Source organism: Castor canadensis, chromosome 2, assembly GCF_047511655.1.
Source record: "Castor canadensis chromosome 2, mCasCan1.hap1v2, whole genome shotgun sequence".
Classification (NCBI taxonomy): domain Eukaryota; kingdom Metazoa; phylum Chordata; class Mammalia; order Rodentia; family Castoridae; genus Castor; species Castor canadensis.
The window spans coordinates 12,706,855-12,720,463 of record NC_133387.1 but is presented as its reverse complement, the minus strand read 5'-3'; the positions used below and the strand labels follow the sequence as shown (position 1 = coordinate 12,720,463).

Here is a 13,609-nt window from a genome sequence, read left to right as displayed (position 1 = left end):
CCAGATGGTGTTAGCCAGAGAAGCAGCAGCAACCCAGAAGAGCACATTGACAACAGCAGTGGGTAAAATAAAAAGATGAGATTCTGCTTCCTTTCTTCTCCATACCAGCCAAGTCTTGAAGAGAGAGAGATGGGTGTCACAGAGCCTACGCTGTTCCCAACCAATCCAAGCAGATAGGATCTCAGCTCAAACTGAGACAAGGGAAAAGGAGAAAATAAGATTTAAACCAAATATGAAAATGAACAGGAGTATTGATAACCAAACAAAACTAAAAAATATGAAATCTACTTAAGATATCACTATGGGATGGGAAAAAGAGATTCACTAGCACAGAGCTGAATACTTACTACGTTTATCCACCTTACTGAGATGATCCTGCTCCATAAACTAAACATGCTTTAATGTTTTCTCAGCCATAGCAGGCCTAAACATCATCCTCACTGAATTTGCTCAGGATTTCTCCTTTCTCCCCTCCTTCAGGTGGGTATCCTTGTGTGATCCTCAGGGATCCCACAGACACTCAGTATGATGGTAGAGTGTGAAGTCTATTCAATGGCCATTCTTCTGTCCTGACATTGGCTTAAACTGAAGGGTGTGCACTGTATCTGAATGCAACTTGCAGAGTCTCCTTGATATAACCACTAGGTCCCTTTGGAATCCACCAAGTCACTCAACAGATTTCCAAACTCTTTGTTTTGGCATGATGAGGGTTTAGTACCTTTCCCAAGAGGGAGTTTTAGGGCTGTCTTTCAACCCTGTCTGCCTTTGACACCCCCATGCAGCATAAGGAGTGGGCCAAGGCATAGGCCCTTTCCGCAGAGATCCTCCTCTTCTCTAGCTCCTACCTGTCTCCTCTTCTCCATCCCTCTACAACTTGAAAAACATTTTCTAGTCTGTGTGGTTGTAGAGAGACAAGTGATAGAAAAATGACCCCCCTAATCACATATTCTTCCAAATCTGTTCTATCCTACACCTGGACCAAAGCCTTTGATCCTAACAGCCAAGAATTTGAAACCTTTGATTTTAGTTCCCCCATGAAATCTTCTCTGAAGTAGAGATGCCGGGCTCAGATGCCTCTCTCAGTCTGTTCTGTGCTGTTATAACAAAATACCACAGATGGGGTAATTTATAAAAAACAAAAATTTGTTTCTTACAGTTCTGTAGTCTGGGAAGTGCAAGGTTAAGCAGGTTTCATCTGGCAAAGCCTTATGGCTGCCTCATTCCGTACCAGAAGGCAGAAAGGCAAGAGTGATCAAGAAGGTGCTGAACTCACTTTTATGACAGACAAAGGATAATGACAAGATTTCATTTATGAGGGCTCTGCCCTCATGCCCTAATCATCTCTTAAAGTTCTCAACACATTGAGAACATTGAGGATTAAATTTCCAATACATGAACTTTAGAGAACACATTTCAAACCACCTCCATTCCAGCTCCCCAAATGAGAAAGTATCAGGAGCTAAAAAATTAATTGGCCCAGCATCGCTGTAAGTATGACACTATGATTTGGCAGTCTAGACAGGCGTCCATCCCCAGCCGACTGTTCCCTTCCCTACCCTCTTTCTCATGTCTCTGAGACTGCAGACAGATCCTGCCCACCATCCCCTTCTGCTCTCACCTCTTAAAACCAGAGAAAAACGTCATTGAAAACAACAAAAATGTCACTAGAAAAAATGTAAACCAACAGCTATATGCAAGAAATTTGGAGAGATGTTATTTATTATAAACTTATATAAGTTGGGACAAAATAAGCAAAAAGATAAATTTGGTTCTTTAGAATATGTGAAGGTTGCTGACAAATACTATACTCCTCCATTAAAAAGACTTAACAGAAAAAGTGAGCCTCTTACAGGAAATGCAGAACTTGTCCATCAATCTGTCTCCAGTTTCTAGCTCTGATAAGTAAGGCTGCTATGTGCATTCTTATAAAAGTCTCTATGTTTACATGAGTTATTTCTTCAGTACAAGTCTCTATGTTTACATGAGTTATTTCTCCAAACAATGTTTCATCAACTTTGCAATACATGGCTTTGTCTGGTGCTATTTTCATCCAAATGTGATTTAATAATGTGATACAATTTTTGAGACAGAATCCAGAGTGGCCTGGAGTTTGAGATCCTCCTGCCTTAGCCTCCCAAGTGCTGAGATTACAGATACACACACCATCATGCCTGGCTACACAATATTATAATAATAAATATCCAACTTCTTTACTTTAAATGAAATTAATTTGTGGGTGGGGAAATCCATTTTTATCATCTACCACCATACAACAGGGCAGGCACACAAGCAAATGAAAGCTGGCACCAAGCTTGAGTGTAAAGAAGGTATCAGGAATTAGGAGACACAGCAAACAGAAAAGTATTTACCTTGTTTAAAATGAGCAGTTACTACCCAGCTTCAACCAATTCACCATGCAGAACAAATATTGCCAAATCTAATTTTTTAAGAAAAGTCTTTCCCAAATTCTGATTTGGTAGATTTAGAATAAATACTGATGTCTAAAGTGCTCCAGAACTCATTCTGATTCATAAGTCAGAGTTAAGAAGAGAGAAACTGGATTTTGAGTCACAGCATTTGGTCACATTTCCCAACTTCAACACTATGTTCTCAGCATTGCACTTCAAAGCCTTCCCAGGCTAACTCTACCTGATTCTGGACTGAAATACTCACATAGATCTTAGTAAATTGTAACTAACACACACATAATAAATATTGGGTCTATGGAGACTTTCTTGTCTCTAATTAACCTAAATGGCATCCAGTTTTGGCTTTTCTGTGTACTGTTTGAGGACAGATGGCCTTTCTGGAAGAAAGTTGGTAGTAAGTAAAAGATGTTTGTGCATGAGCTAATGAGAAGGTCTTATTCACACACATGATAACCATAGGAGTAAAAACCACTCCCACAATAAGAGAGAAGAGAAAGGAAGCAGGAAAAGGCAGATACAAGGAGCAGTATGTGTTTTAACAAGTAATGTAATAAGAAACATGGGTGTTGTAAGGTAAGTAAAAAGGCCATGGAACACTGAGCTTCCTAACTTGAGATTCTTGTCCTATCGGGTGAATACGTGCTTAAGTAAGGTATGAAGGTGCTGTAGTAGACATCCATTGCAAAAGTCTACCAATGAGCTCCTGAAAGCCCCAAATAGGTCTTTATGAAAATGAAGACAAAGCCAGTAACTGGATCCTTTCATCATTTGCATGACAAGCCTCTAACTTGCAATCATGTGACAAGCAAATGAAGAAAAATTGAAAATAGCCATTAACAGAAGGGGAAAAATGAGGATAACATTGAGTGAAGTGTTCGAGGATTGCACAGAAGTTTCTAATTCTTGGTGTAGAACCTGAAAGTCCAAGTCAGAAAGAATGGCGATAGTGACAACAGGTGCCACAGACAAAGATGCTTCCAAGTTTAAAACTGGTTTTGCCTTGGTACTCTGTGGAATGGAGTGCCTCATTGGCATCATTGGGAATTGCTTCATCACAGCCATATATGGAGCTGAGTGGTTTAGAGAGAAAAGACTCCCCAGTGGTGACTGCCTTATGCTGATGCTGAGTTTTTCCAGGATCTTACTACAGATTTGGATAATACTGGAAATTATTTACAGTCTGCTATTCAGAGTCCCTTATAACCAAAAGACAATATATATAATATTCAAAGCTGTCACTGTGTTTCTGAACTATTCCAACCTCTGGTTTGCTGCCTGGCTTAATGTCTTCTACTGTCTTAAAATTGCAAACTTTACTCACCCTTTGTTCTTTATGATGAAGAGGAAAATCATAGAGCTGATGCCTCAGCTTGTGAGTCTGTCAATATTTGTTTCCTTCTACTTGAGCACTCTCTTCTCTAGAGACATCTTCAATGCATATGTGAATACTTCCATTCCTGTCCCTTTCTCTAACTCCACTGAGAAGAAGTACATCTCTGAGACCAATCTGATCAGCCTGGCTTTTCTGTATTACATGGGGGTCCTTGTTCCTCTAACCATGTTCATCCTGGCAGCTACTCTATTGATCTTCTCTCTCAAGAGACACACTCAGAACATGGAAAACAATGCCACAGGCTCCAGGGACCCCAGTATGGAGGCCCACTTGGGGGCCATCAAATCTACCAGCTACTCTCTCATTCTCTACATTATCAATGCACTTGCTCAATTTATTTCTTTGTCAAGCATCTTTGATACCTACAGTTTCTGGAACATATTGTGCACATTTGTCATGATTGCCTACCCAGCTGGCCACTCAGTGCATTTAATCTTGAGAAACCCTGGGCTGAGAAGAGCCTGGATAAGGTTTCAGCACCAAGTTCATCTTTACTTTAAAGGACAGGCCCAATGACTGGAACCCAGGGAGTATTACAATATCTGGGTCAAACAGCTCTGACTTTTCCTTACCTAGACTTTTTTTCTTCACTCATTTTTCTCTCCCAAATCTGCCATGACACCTTTCTCAGGTAACTGGATTCTTTCAAGAATGCGAAGCTGACTTTAACTTGAGATTCTAAGCAGAAGTAGCTAAGCAATTTGAAGATGGATTTAAGAAAGCTCCTTGAACTAGGCTCATTTGTATCTGGCCCCAAGCTCTTCTCCACTGTCCCTACCCCCTGAGTCTTATGGACCATATGTCTCAATTTGCCTGGGACAAGCTCTGCTTATTGTCTGTTGCCAGTTGAGCACCCTTTAATTCTCAAGGATATTTTTGGGTGAAAAATTATATGGCCATCCTAACTCTGGACACCGTACTAATAAATACTTAGGGCAAAGAAGGCCTATAAGAAGCACAGCATGCAGTTCCTGAGGGAGAGAAAGACAGAAGTCCTACAAAAAAGGGGGGTTGGGGAGTTTTCAGGAAAGAAAATTAGTAAGTGCTGGACAAAATCATTAAGTGCTGCAGACCCAGAGCAAGTGAAGTGTGAAGAAAGAGGCTAAACAGAAGCCATGTGTACTATTAGTGGAGTGATAAAATGCCATCCAAATTATAGGAATTTCCAAAGATAGTGATGAAAAAGTGAGAGTGTGTAAAGACCAATAATGTAGAGGAGTTCTTTAGAGTCAAATAAGCAGAGAGTAACAGGGAGAGAAGTGGCCGGTCAATGAATGTGGACCAAATGGAGGAGGACAATAACACGAGAAGAGAAGAATGAAGGAAAAAGAGGGAAATGAGCAGGAAGCAGAAAGTGGCCACAGCAAGTAGGCGTCTATTTTGCTTAGCACTCAACTCTGTGGCAATGCAGTAGCACCTGCACCTCTTGTTTTACCAGTTCTTGCTTCCTTCTGGGCAAATAGTTCACAAAAGCCTTTCTCAAAAATTCCTAACACAAAAAAGGGCTGGCAGAGTGGCTCAAGTGGGAGAGTACATGTCTAGCAAGCATGAGGCCCTGAGTTCCTAGTCCCAACAAAAAAAAGAAAGAAAATCAGAGGTTGGTAGCAAAAACTAAATTCTGAGGTCCTGGCTCACACACATGTTGCAGAGAGAATTCCTTATACTTATGAACTGTAAAAAAAAATTATATACATATATTCATTCAATCATATACATCATGTATAACCTTTTATAGTTCAAACAGCTTGGAATTTATTTAATTAGAAGCAAAATATTTATGAAATATACAGTTTTGGTAGTTATCTTGAGTGATACATTATTTATGTGACTCTTTAAGGTTAGTATTATTGTTACAATAAGACAAACTAGATTCTGAAGTTTCGTTCTAACTCCTGAAGACTAGAGAAACATTTTTTTCCCCAAATAATACATTTTTTTAAAGTCTCACTGTAAATTTAATGAGTATGAGAGAGAAAATTTAAAACAAACCATCAAATCCCCCAGGTCAACCTCCCTCACACAAAAACCTGAAGTATATTGTTGTGTTGTGTTTTTAGTAAGTTCCTTTTTAATGAAACTTTTAGAATCTACATTTAAGTTTTGTAATTTATTACTATTTTTATAGTGCTGGGGATTGAATCCAATGCTCTACACACACTAGGCAAGCTCCCTACAAGTATAATACATTGTAGTTAAGAAAAAAAAAAAAGACACCCATACTCACTGAGTACACTCTAATGAATGATGGGGAATAGATAACAAAAGTTGATTTGAAGTTGTCATTACATTAATATGAACCACAATGAGATAACAAAATGGATAACCTCTCTCTGTGCTTACTATGGAGAAAAATCATCTCATTGTTTGCAAGAGTCAAGGCAGCAAGTAGACAGCTTCAAGAATAACATCCTTTCAATGCTGTATATTGCCATGCTGTATGTTGCCCTGCCTCCAACTAGATGAATGTTCCAATTTTCTTTCTTCTTTTTCATAAAGCCTTAAAGCTGAACTGAATATCCAGAAATGCTAAGTCTTCAAATCAGCTGGTTTTCAACAGAAGTCCTAAATGAAAACAAAAATTGCACTCTGCTGGACTAAATAACGTGAATGCAAAGCCTGACTAGCTATTGTTCCCATATCTTTGCTGGACCACCTTGCAAACTCTACATGATCCTTTTCATCAGTCCCCAGGGTGAGGTGGACAGTAACAGTGTGAAGGATTTCTGTACCCACAAAGTTACTCTCAATATTTATAAACCATGTGGGGAAGCTAAGGGGATTTTGGTTGTTGAGGAATTCCAATCTAGAAGGCCCAGCACAGCAGCAGAGGGTTTGCTTTTTCCTCCATCACACCTGGCCAATTTTCCACAAGTGAGGACTAGATTGGTACCCCTTAGTCTGTGACTTGAGGATACCAGGTTGTCCCACAACCCAATATCATCTTCCCCTTCCAACTCCCTCAGTGTCTGCTAAAATTCCACTGTGGTTTCTGCTTGTCTTTGAGTTTACTCTAAAGGAAATCTCTTTTCTTATTCTCTCATGTGTCCTTTACTTTGAGATCCCAGGATATAAACATAAGGGAAAATAAATTGTACATTCAATCCACCTAAAACAAGTCTTGCACCAGAGGAGGAAAGCGGGAAACCAAGGGCAGGAATCAGAAGCGATTGTGGATAGAAAGGATAAAAAGAGACACTGCAAAAGGGAACCCTCCCATATGACTCAGTTTCCACATTCCCTCTGGAGAGAGGTGAAATCTTTACAGGAAAGTTGAGAGGAGTGAAAATTTGTTACATACTCAGGAAGCAGAAATCAGAAGGGAGGACAGAAAGGCTGAAGGCTATAGGAGCTCACTGCACCCTCTTTTAAACCTGGGAGGAGTTGCCTACTGTCAGACAGGCAAAAGTTTCAGAGAAATTCCCAGGTATCCTCTGGGAAGAGATAGCACATTCAACCAACAGAAGTTTCTGTTTCTAGAAGGAGAATGGAAGTGTTCTTGAACCCGGAATATAGCCCAGAAAGGGCAGGAAATATGTGGAGTGAGGGGTTGGAGCAGAAGAAACCATGAAAGAGAAGGTGCAAAGTGTTGAGTGTTGAAGTCATTCTTGGTCAGTCTCAGTTTGAGAGAAGCTCTCTACTGACAGTTCTGGACCAGGCCATTGAGGATTATTTTTGTGCACAGCAAAACAAAGGTCTCCCAAAACCATTTAGGAACATTTCTGGGTGGGACACTTCCCAGTTTGGGGTGTGACATTACAAAGGTGCTCCCCATGTCTGGATGCTAACTTGTCAATCAACTTCCATGGGGGAAAACAGATTTGTTTTAATATTCTGTCTTGTCTCTCTTTTGATTTTTCTTACTTTTTTAAAGAAAGTGTCGTGAATGTTCCATTCTCTCTGTTTCTTCAGAAGAAAATAAAAGAAATGTGGTAAAATAAAATCTTCAAAAAAAAAGAAATGTGGTTTTAAAGACAATCCAAAGAGATTAAGTGTGGCTCAGCAGTGAGCAGACCTCCAGAGAAGAACCTCACAGTAGAAGGTGTATTATTGTATCTACAAAATGGGAATCATAATAAAAATCTATCTCCTAGCATAACCTCATTCTAAGAGATGAATGAAATGAAGTGTATATCACAGTGTCTGGTCCAGACTAAGTTGTCAATACATGTTAGTGCTTCCTATTGTAAAAAGAAAGGAATTGAGGCTAAGAGGCAGTGTCTAGAATGAGGGCATTCAAAGTAGGCCAGACGAGAGAAAGGACACAGCCTACCCAGACTCAGACAGATACATGTAGGGTAAGGCCTCTACAGTCCCATAGACTTGGGCAGAAGGTGGTCATGGGATCAGCAGCAGTTTATCTATCTGTAGGTAGGTGGAAAATGGAGGGCAGGTGACCTGAAGACTTCAGTTCCTGAAGGACAGACTGCAGGAGGTCCCAAAAGGTGATAAGTCGTCAAGGAGACACCTCTCCTTCCCAGGAAACCTCTGTCTGTACCCGAGAGACATCTCTGCTCTCAGGCAATGCAAAAAAGGCTATAAAACCCAATCCCCAACCAACCCACTCATGGGATCACCAGGATCGCCAGTTTCCAGGTCCCCCTGCATTCCCCAATATGCATTCTTTCTCTTCTCCTCTCTACAGATAAAATCTTTCTGACCTCTGCTGTTGGAGTCTGCCTTTGCTTTCATTCTCAGAGTAGGCTCAAGAACCCTGAGCACCTGAAATTCCTGCGCATGTCATCCATGCATCAGCAAGGCTTGCATTTTTATGTTCTTTTCAGATGACTAAGTAACAAGTTAGCTTATTGTATAATTATGTGACACAGATGAAAAGAGAGGGAAATTATATTATTTTTAATAAATATTAAAAAGGGCCATATTCAGACATTGGAATGAGGAAGTAAAAACTAAAAAGCCATAGCAGCTAGCCCACCCCCCAGCCTCCTTTTAGATGTTAAGTTACAAGAACAGGGAGTCACAAAGGGGCTATCTGCATCTGCCTTTCTCTTTGAAATGTCAAGAAATGGCAAGTGTCCTCTGTGGAGGGACAGAAAGAATGAAAGGCATGTCTAGCAAAAGGAGTCCTGAAAACGCCTTATTGTCCCTCTGCTTTCTCTAGGTCTAAATCACACACCTGTGTTTTAAAGTAATAAACAGCACTTATCTTAGCCACCCAAAACCACTATCTAATGATTATGGGTTGATAAACACGGTGACCACTTGACCCTGTGTATTCTCCCAGCTCAGAAAGTATAAAGATTACAAATATGAACTGCCACTTTGAGTCTGCTCTCATTTCCTGCATGGGAATCAGGAAATGTTTCTCCCTTTTTTTCCTCACTTCTCCTTAATTTATCCTGTTACACTAAACTAAATCCTTGACAAAACCCTCACCTTGTATGACTCCCTGTTGTAAGACATCTTGAAATTCTTTTCACATGTGCATCTCAAGTATCTGTGATTTTGCATGGAAACAGGGGAGCTGAAGGAACCCCCTCACCCTTATCTGGTAACAATAACATCTACTTCAAAGGGTTGCTGGGAGGCTCAAAGGAAATAATGTATAAGGGTATAATAAACCGTAAACCACCACACAAAGTTTGGTGCCGGTATTTAGTCTACAAAAATGTATTCATTAATCCAAAGTTAAAGTCAATAAAAATTCACCCTCAAGGAGCAAGCACACAGACTGGGAAGGAAAAATTGATTAAATTACAATGTGGGAAATATTCAGTGGAGGAGTCAGGGATTTTGTGTGTGTGTGCGCGTGTGCGTGTAGTGCAAAGGACTGAACCCAGGACGTCACACACACTAAGCACACTTAGCCCAGATGGCTCTTAAACAACTGACAATTAAAACTTCTAACCTCCAAAATAAAGGTTTTAAAGTTCTGACCATCCTCTTTTTATCTCCTTCACCATGGGGAGGGGGAAACTCAGGGCAGAATGCTTGTTTCTTATTCTTACTGGGCCATTTAGAGCAGGCCTGAGAAAAAAAGGCATTTTCCACTGAGCATCTTCAGAGATCCTCATCAGAGACCAAGAATGCAAAATAAAAAAAGGTCCCATTACACTCATCCCATCTTAGGGAAAGCTTCCATTTGCATTTCCTGCCCAGAGCCTTGAGAAACTGCAAATGAATCCATCATTTATTCAAACCAGTTGCTGGATGATAAGATTACAAACCTCCATGCAGCTGGGACCAAGAGTAATAGAAATGTTCATTGGGAAGAGAGGTGGTATATGATTCTCAGTGGAATAGCAGCACCCAAAATTCACACTTTACACATAAATGCACTGAGAAAAAAATTGCTCAACTTTGGATTCAAAGGCCCAGAAAATGCCTTGGAAAAGTCAAACTAGTCACCCAAAGGTTGGTCTGTACAAGACTCTGTAGCCTCTCTCTTCCTTTTCATCACAGCATAACCTAGCTCCTCTGGAGAAATGGAACTTCTGCCAGAGGGGTTCTGTGGGCATATAGATGAGAGAAGCGGAATTTTACATCATATGCTGAAATTGAAGATAATAGGGCCATGGCTTGGTCCTCACCCCCAACCCTTTCACTGACTGTGAACCTATCAAGAGGCCCTCTTCACTCGAGCAGACCCTAGCAAGCAATGGCACCAGAGGTAAAAGTGGGGAGCATTTATTTGCACTTGTTGAATATGTGGAAATATCAAGAAGAGATAAAACCAAAGGTGAGTCCTACAGACACAAAAAAGGAAAATGCCATGGATTTCAAAGTTGCAGATTGATAAAAGAATTTACCAAGATGGGAGAGTAAGAGAAAGTACAGATTTATTAGGACACTATTAGAAGAAAGGAAAATGGTGGGCAGATAGGCAAAGCTAGCCCTCACTGCTGTGCCTATATGGGGTTGAAACTGACTTTTTATAGACTTTACATGGGATTTCACTGATTGGTTGTTTCTTCCTCCAGTGACAGTTTGAATTTCACCCACAGGAACATCTCCCAAGTGTTTGACTTCTTCTGTTAAAAGCACTGGTGCAGTCTGGGATCAAGATCCTGGTTTTTGTGCTCCAAATGGAAAATCCAAGCAGAGCACATGGATGGGATGAGGTAGAATAGCTTTATTGAGAAAAGGAGAGTCACCTGTTCCGACAGGTGAGGAAAGGAAGAAGAAGGGGGCTCAGTGGGTGCAGGTGGAGTCCACTGGCAGAGAGAGAGAGTGCTTTTCTTTTTCAGGTTCCTTTAAAATCTACACTACCTCATAGGAAGGCAGGCCCAGGAGGTTCCCACCCAATGAACAAGTGGGGAAGGAATGCGCAGTTCCCAGCCAGGTGAGGGTGGTCTGGCCCATCCCCAGGCAACCTGTATGATCCCCAAACTTCTCCTACTTCTAGCCTGCCTCAAACTCCCCCTGAGAGACAAAATTCCAAACAATTATTTTTGGGGGGTCTGCTTTGAGCTAACAAGGGGCAGCAGACCCTATCTGTAAAAGGAAGTTGTCTCTCCTATTTCTTTCCCTTGGAATTCATTTGGACACAAGGTGTCTGAATTATTGTTAATCCAACATAGTTAAGGTTTCTCCTGGTGATCTGTGTTGCTTATGAAGATCTCATTCATTTGTAGAGCTCAATAGCCTTGTTGCCTCATGATTTGGATCCTAAAGGCTTTTATTCTGGATGAGATAAATCTGATTTAGAAGGCATGACCTGAACATTTAACCCTGAGAGGAGCATCAGAAGGAGCCCTGCCCAGGTGTAGCAGGAAGGACAAAGTAATTCTGAAAAGTGACAGGGAGTTTTGTTTACTTTACCTATAGGTGTTTATACCTGTAGCTATTTTTAACTCTTGGATAGCCCTGTATTTTGGATTGTAGTTAAAGGCTGACTACATTAGGGGCCAGGTGTACCAGGGACCAGGTGTGAGTCCAATTAGAGAGTAAACATCAATGAGTCAGTTCTGTTCAGAAAGAAGGCTCACTGCCTCCTTAAGCAGAAGTTAGATAACTTTGAAAGTTGTATTGCCTTTGTTTAAATGGAAGGCCTTGGTCAGAGACATGAGTTTGCCTTTTGCTGAAAGCCTAGAAGGCTTAGATATTAACACACATGTGTAAGAGCCCCACTTTTTAAAAACTCTCTGCTTTGGTTGCTTTTAGAGGGCTGGCATAATTGACTGCATCTGGATCTGGAGAAGTCCCCTCATTTGTGCAGTCCTTTTGAGTTGTCTCCGGTGGCTAAATGCCACTTGTTCCTCTGAGAAGTTGGGGGACACTGACCACTCAGGGGTTGCGTCCTCTTAAACTGTTCCTCTGAATAGCCATCTCTGAAGATTTTGCCAGTTTGGCAGTTCTGTCCCTTGGTGCAGGAGTGCTCCCAGAAAGCCAGATTCTGTCCCGCAGAGGAGGGAGACTCAAGTGGATCAGAAGTTAGTGCCAAGGCAAACTTTTTGGCCAAATTAAGCAAGAAAGAGATTTATATACATATAAAAAAAGTGGCTCTTAGTCTGGGCTTAATTAATTTAATTAATGTAATTGCTTGTCCCATGGGGATGTGCTGAGTGCTTTAAATTGCTGTAAAGTGTTAGTAGGTAACAGTTACAAAGTTTTACAAGGAAAATACAAAACGACCCAATACTTAAGAATTTCTACCCTGGTTGATGGATAAGCACTTGTCAGAGTCATTTTTCATGGGCTTGCCTGTAAATGTTTTTGAAGGATCAGAACTGTAATGACAAAACTTAAAGTAAACATGGCTAATTACAACTTAAACCTTGAATTTTAGTTAGGTAAAGTAACAAGTTAGTGGTTGTCAGTACTGTCAATACAGTACTTTCAATAAAAAACCCTAAATTTTCCAATGGTTAAGGGAAGGCAGTGTTAGGAATTTTAAATAGCCCCTGTTTTGATGCTCAATTATATATATGTTATATATATATTATATATATAAAACGATGTTTATCAAATCAATGTCAGACATCATCCACCCAACCACAAGGGTTTTTTGTTGGGATGTTGATCCTGAATGTTGACCGAACTATTAAAACATCAGGCCTAAAGGATAGACCTTTTAGCATCTGTAGTAAAGAGCAGAAATATCAAAGACCTTATTAGAAAGTATCTTAGATAAAAGAGCTATAGCTGCTTGCATGTACACCCTTTTAACGCTATAAACAATTTTATGACATTTAGATACATGTATAAGGCTCTAGGAGTATTAGAACCACTTAAGGAATTTTACTTAGTTTAACTTAGTTTCTTTAGTGTTACTGGAAAAATGCCTTAGGTTTTTGCGTCTGGCATGAGACTAATTTAAGCAGGATGTAAAGAATAGTAAATCATCTTAAATGGGCAATGAAGAGAACTAGTCATCTTATTTTGGTTAGCAGGATCAAAGCATCTCTCAACACTTAAGGATACAGCCAAATGACTATGTTGGCTTTCACTATGCTGGCTGGTGGAAAGAAGGTAGGGTAAGGGGAGGGAGAGAATCCATTCACCACTCCACCCCTGCACAAGGGCTTCTGAGTGGAATTCCCTATGCTGTCTAGTGGAGAGTGAGAGAGAGGAAAGGGGAGGTGGATAGTTTCCCATTTTGAGAGAGAAAAATTAGAACTCTCTAAAAGTGTCCTTCTTGAACCTTCTGAAAGCCTCAAAACAGGTCCCTTTGACCTGTTTCTGTCACACATTTGTGGAATAAGCAAGTGGCAGGGTACCCTGGTTTCCAAGTCAACCGTCCCCCTAAGGGCCAGACTCATCCACCCCACCACAAGGGTTTTTTGATGGGATGTTGATCCTGAATGTTGACCAAACTATTAAAACATCA

The 13,609-nt window shown here is 40.6% G+C and overlaps 1 protein-coding gene and 1 long non-coding RNA gene across 3 annotated transcripts in view; one reads left to right on the top strand and one right to left on the bottom strand.

Annotated features, from left to right (window-relative positions):
* The window catches only part of LOC141419184 (uncharacterized), a 133,212-nt gene that overhangs the window by 93,055 nt on the left and 26,548 nt on the right, over positions 1-13,609 (bottom strand). The window lies entirely within an intron of this gene.
* On the top strand, positions 3,367-4,338 carry Tas2r40 (taste 2 receptor member 40). The gene has a single exon (XM_020181107.2). The coding sequence runs from the start codon at positions 3,367-3,369 to the stop codon at positions 4,336-4,338; it is 972 nt and encodes a 323-aa protein (XP_020036696.1).

Excerpts from the sequence above, each read along its gene's own strand:
- Tas2r40 (XM_020181107.2), top strand. The coding sequence starts at position 3,367 with ATGGCGATAGTGACAACAGGTGCCACAGACAAAGATGCTTCCAAGTTT.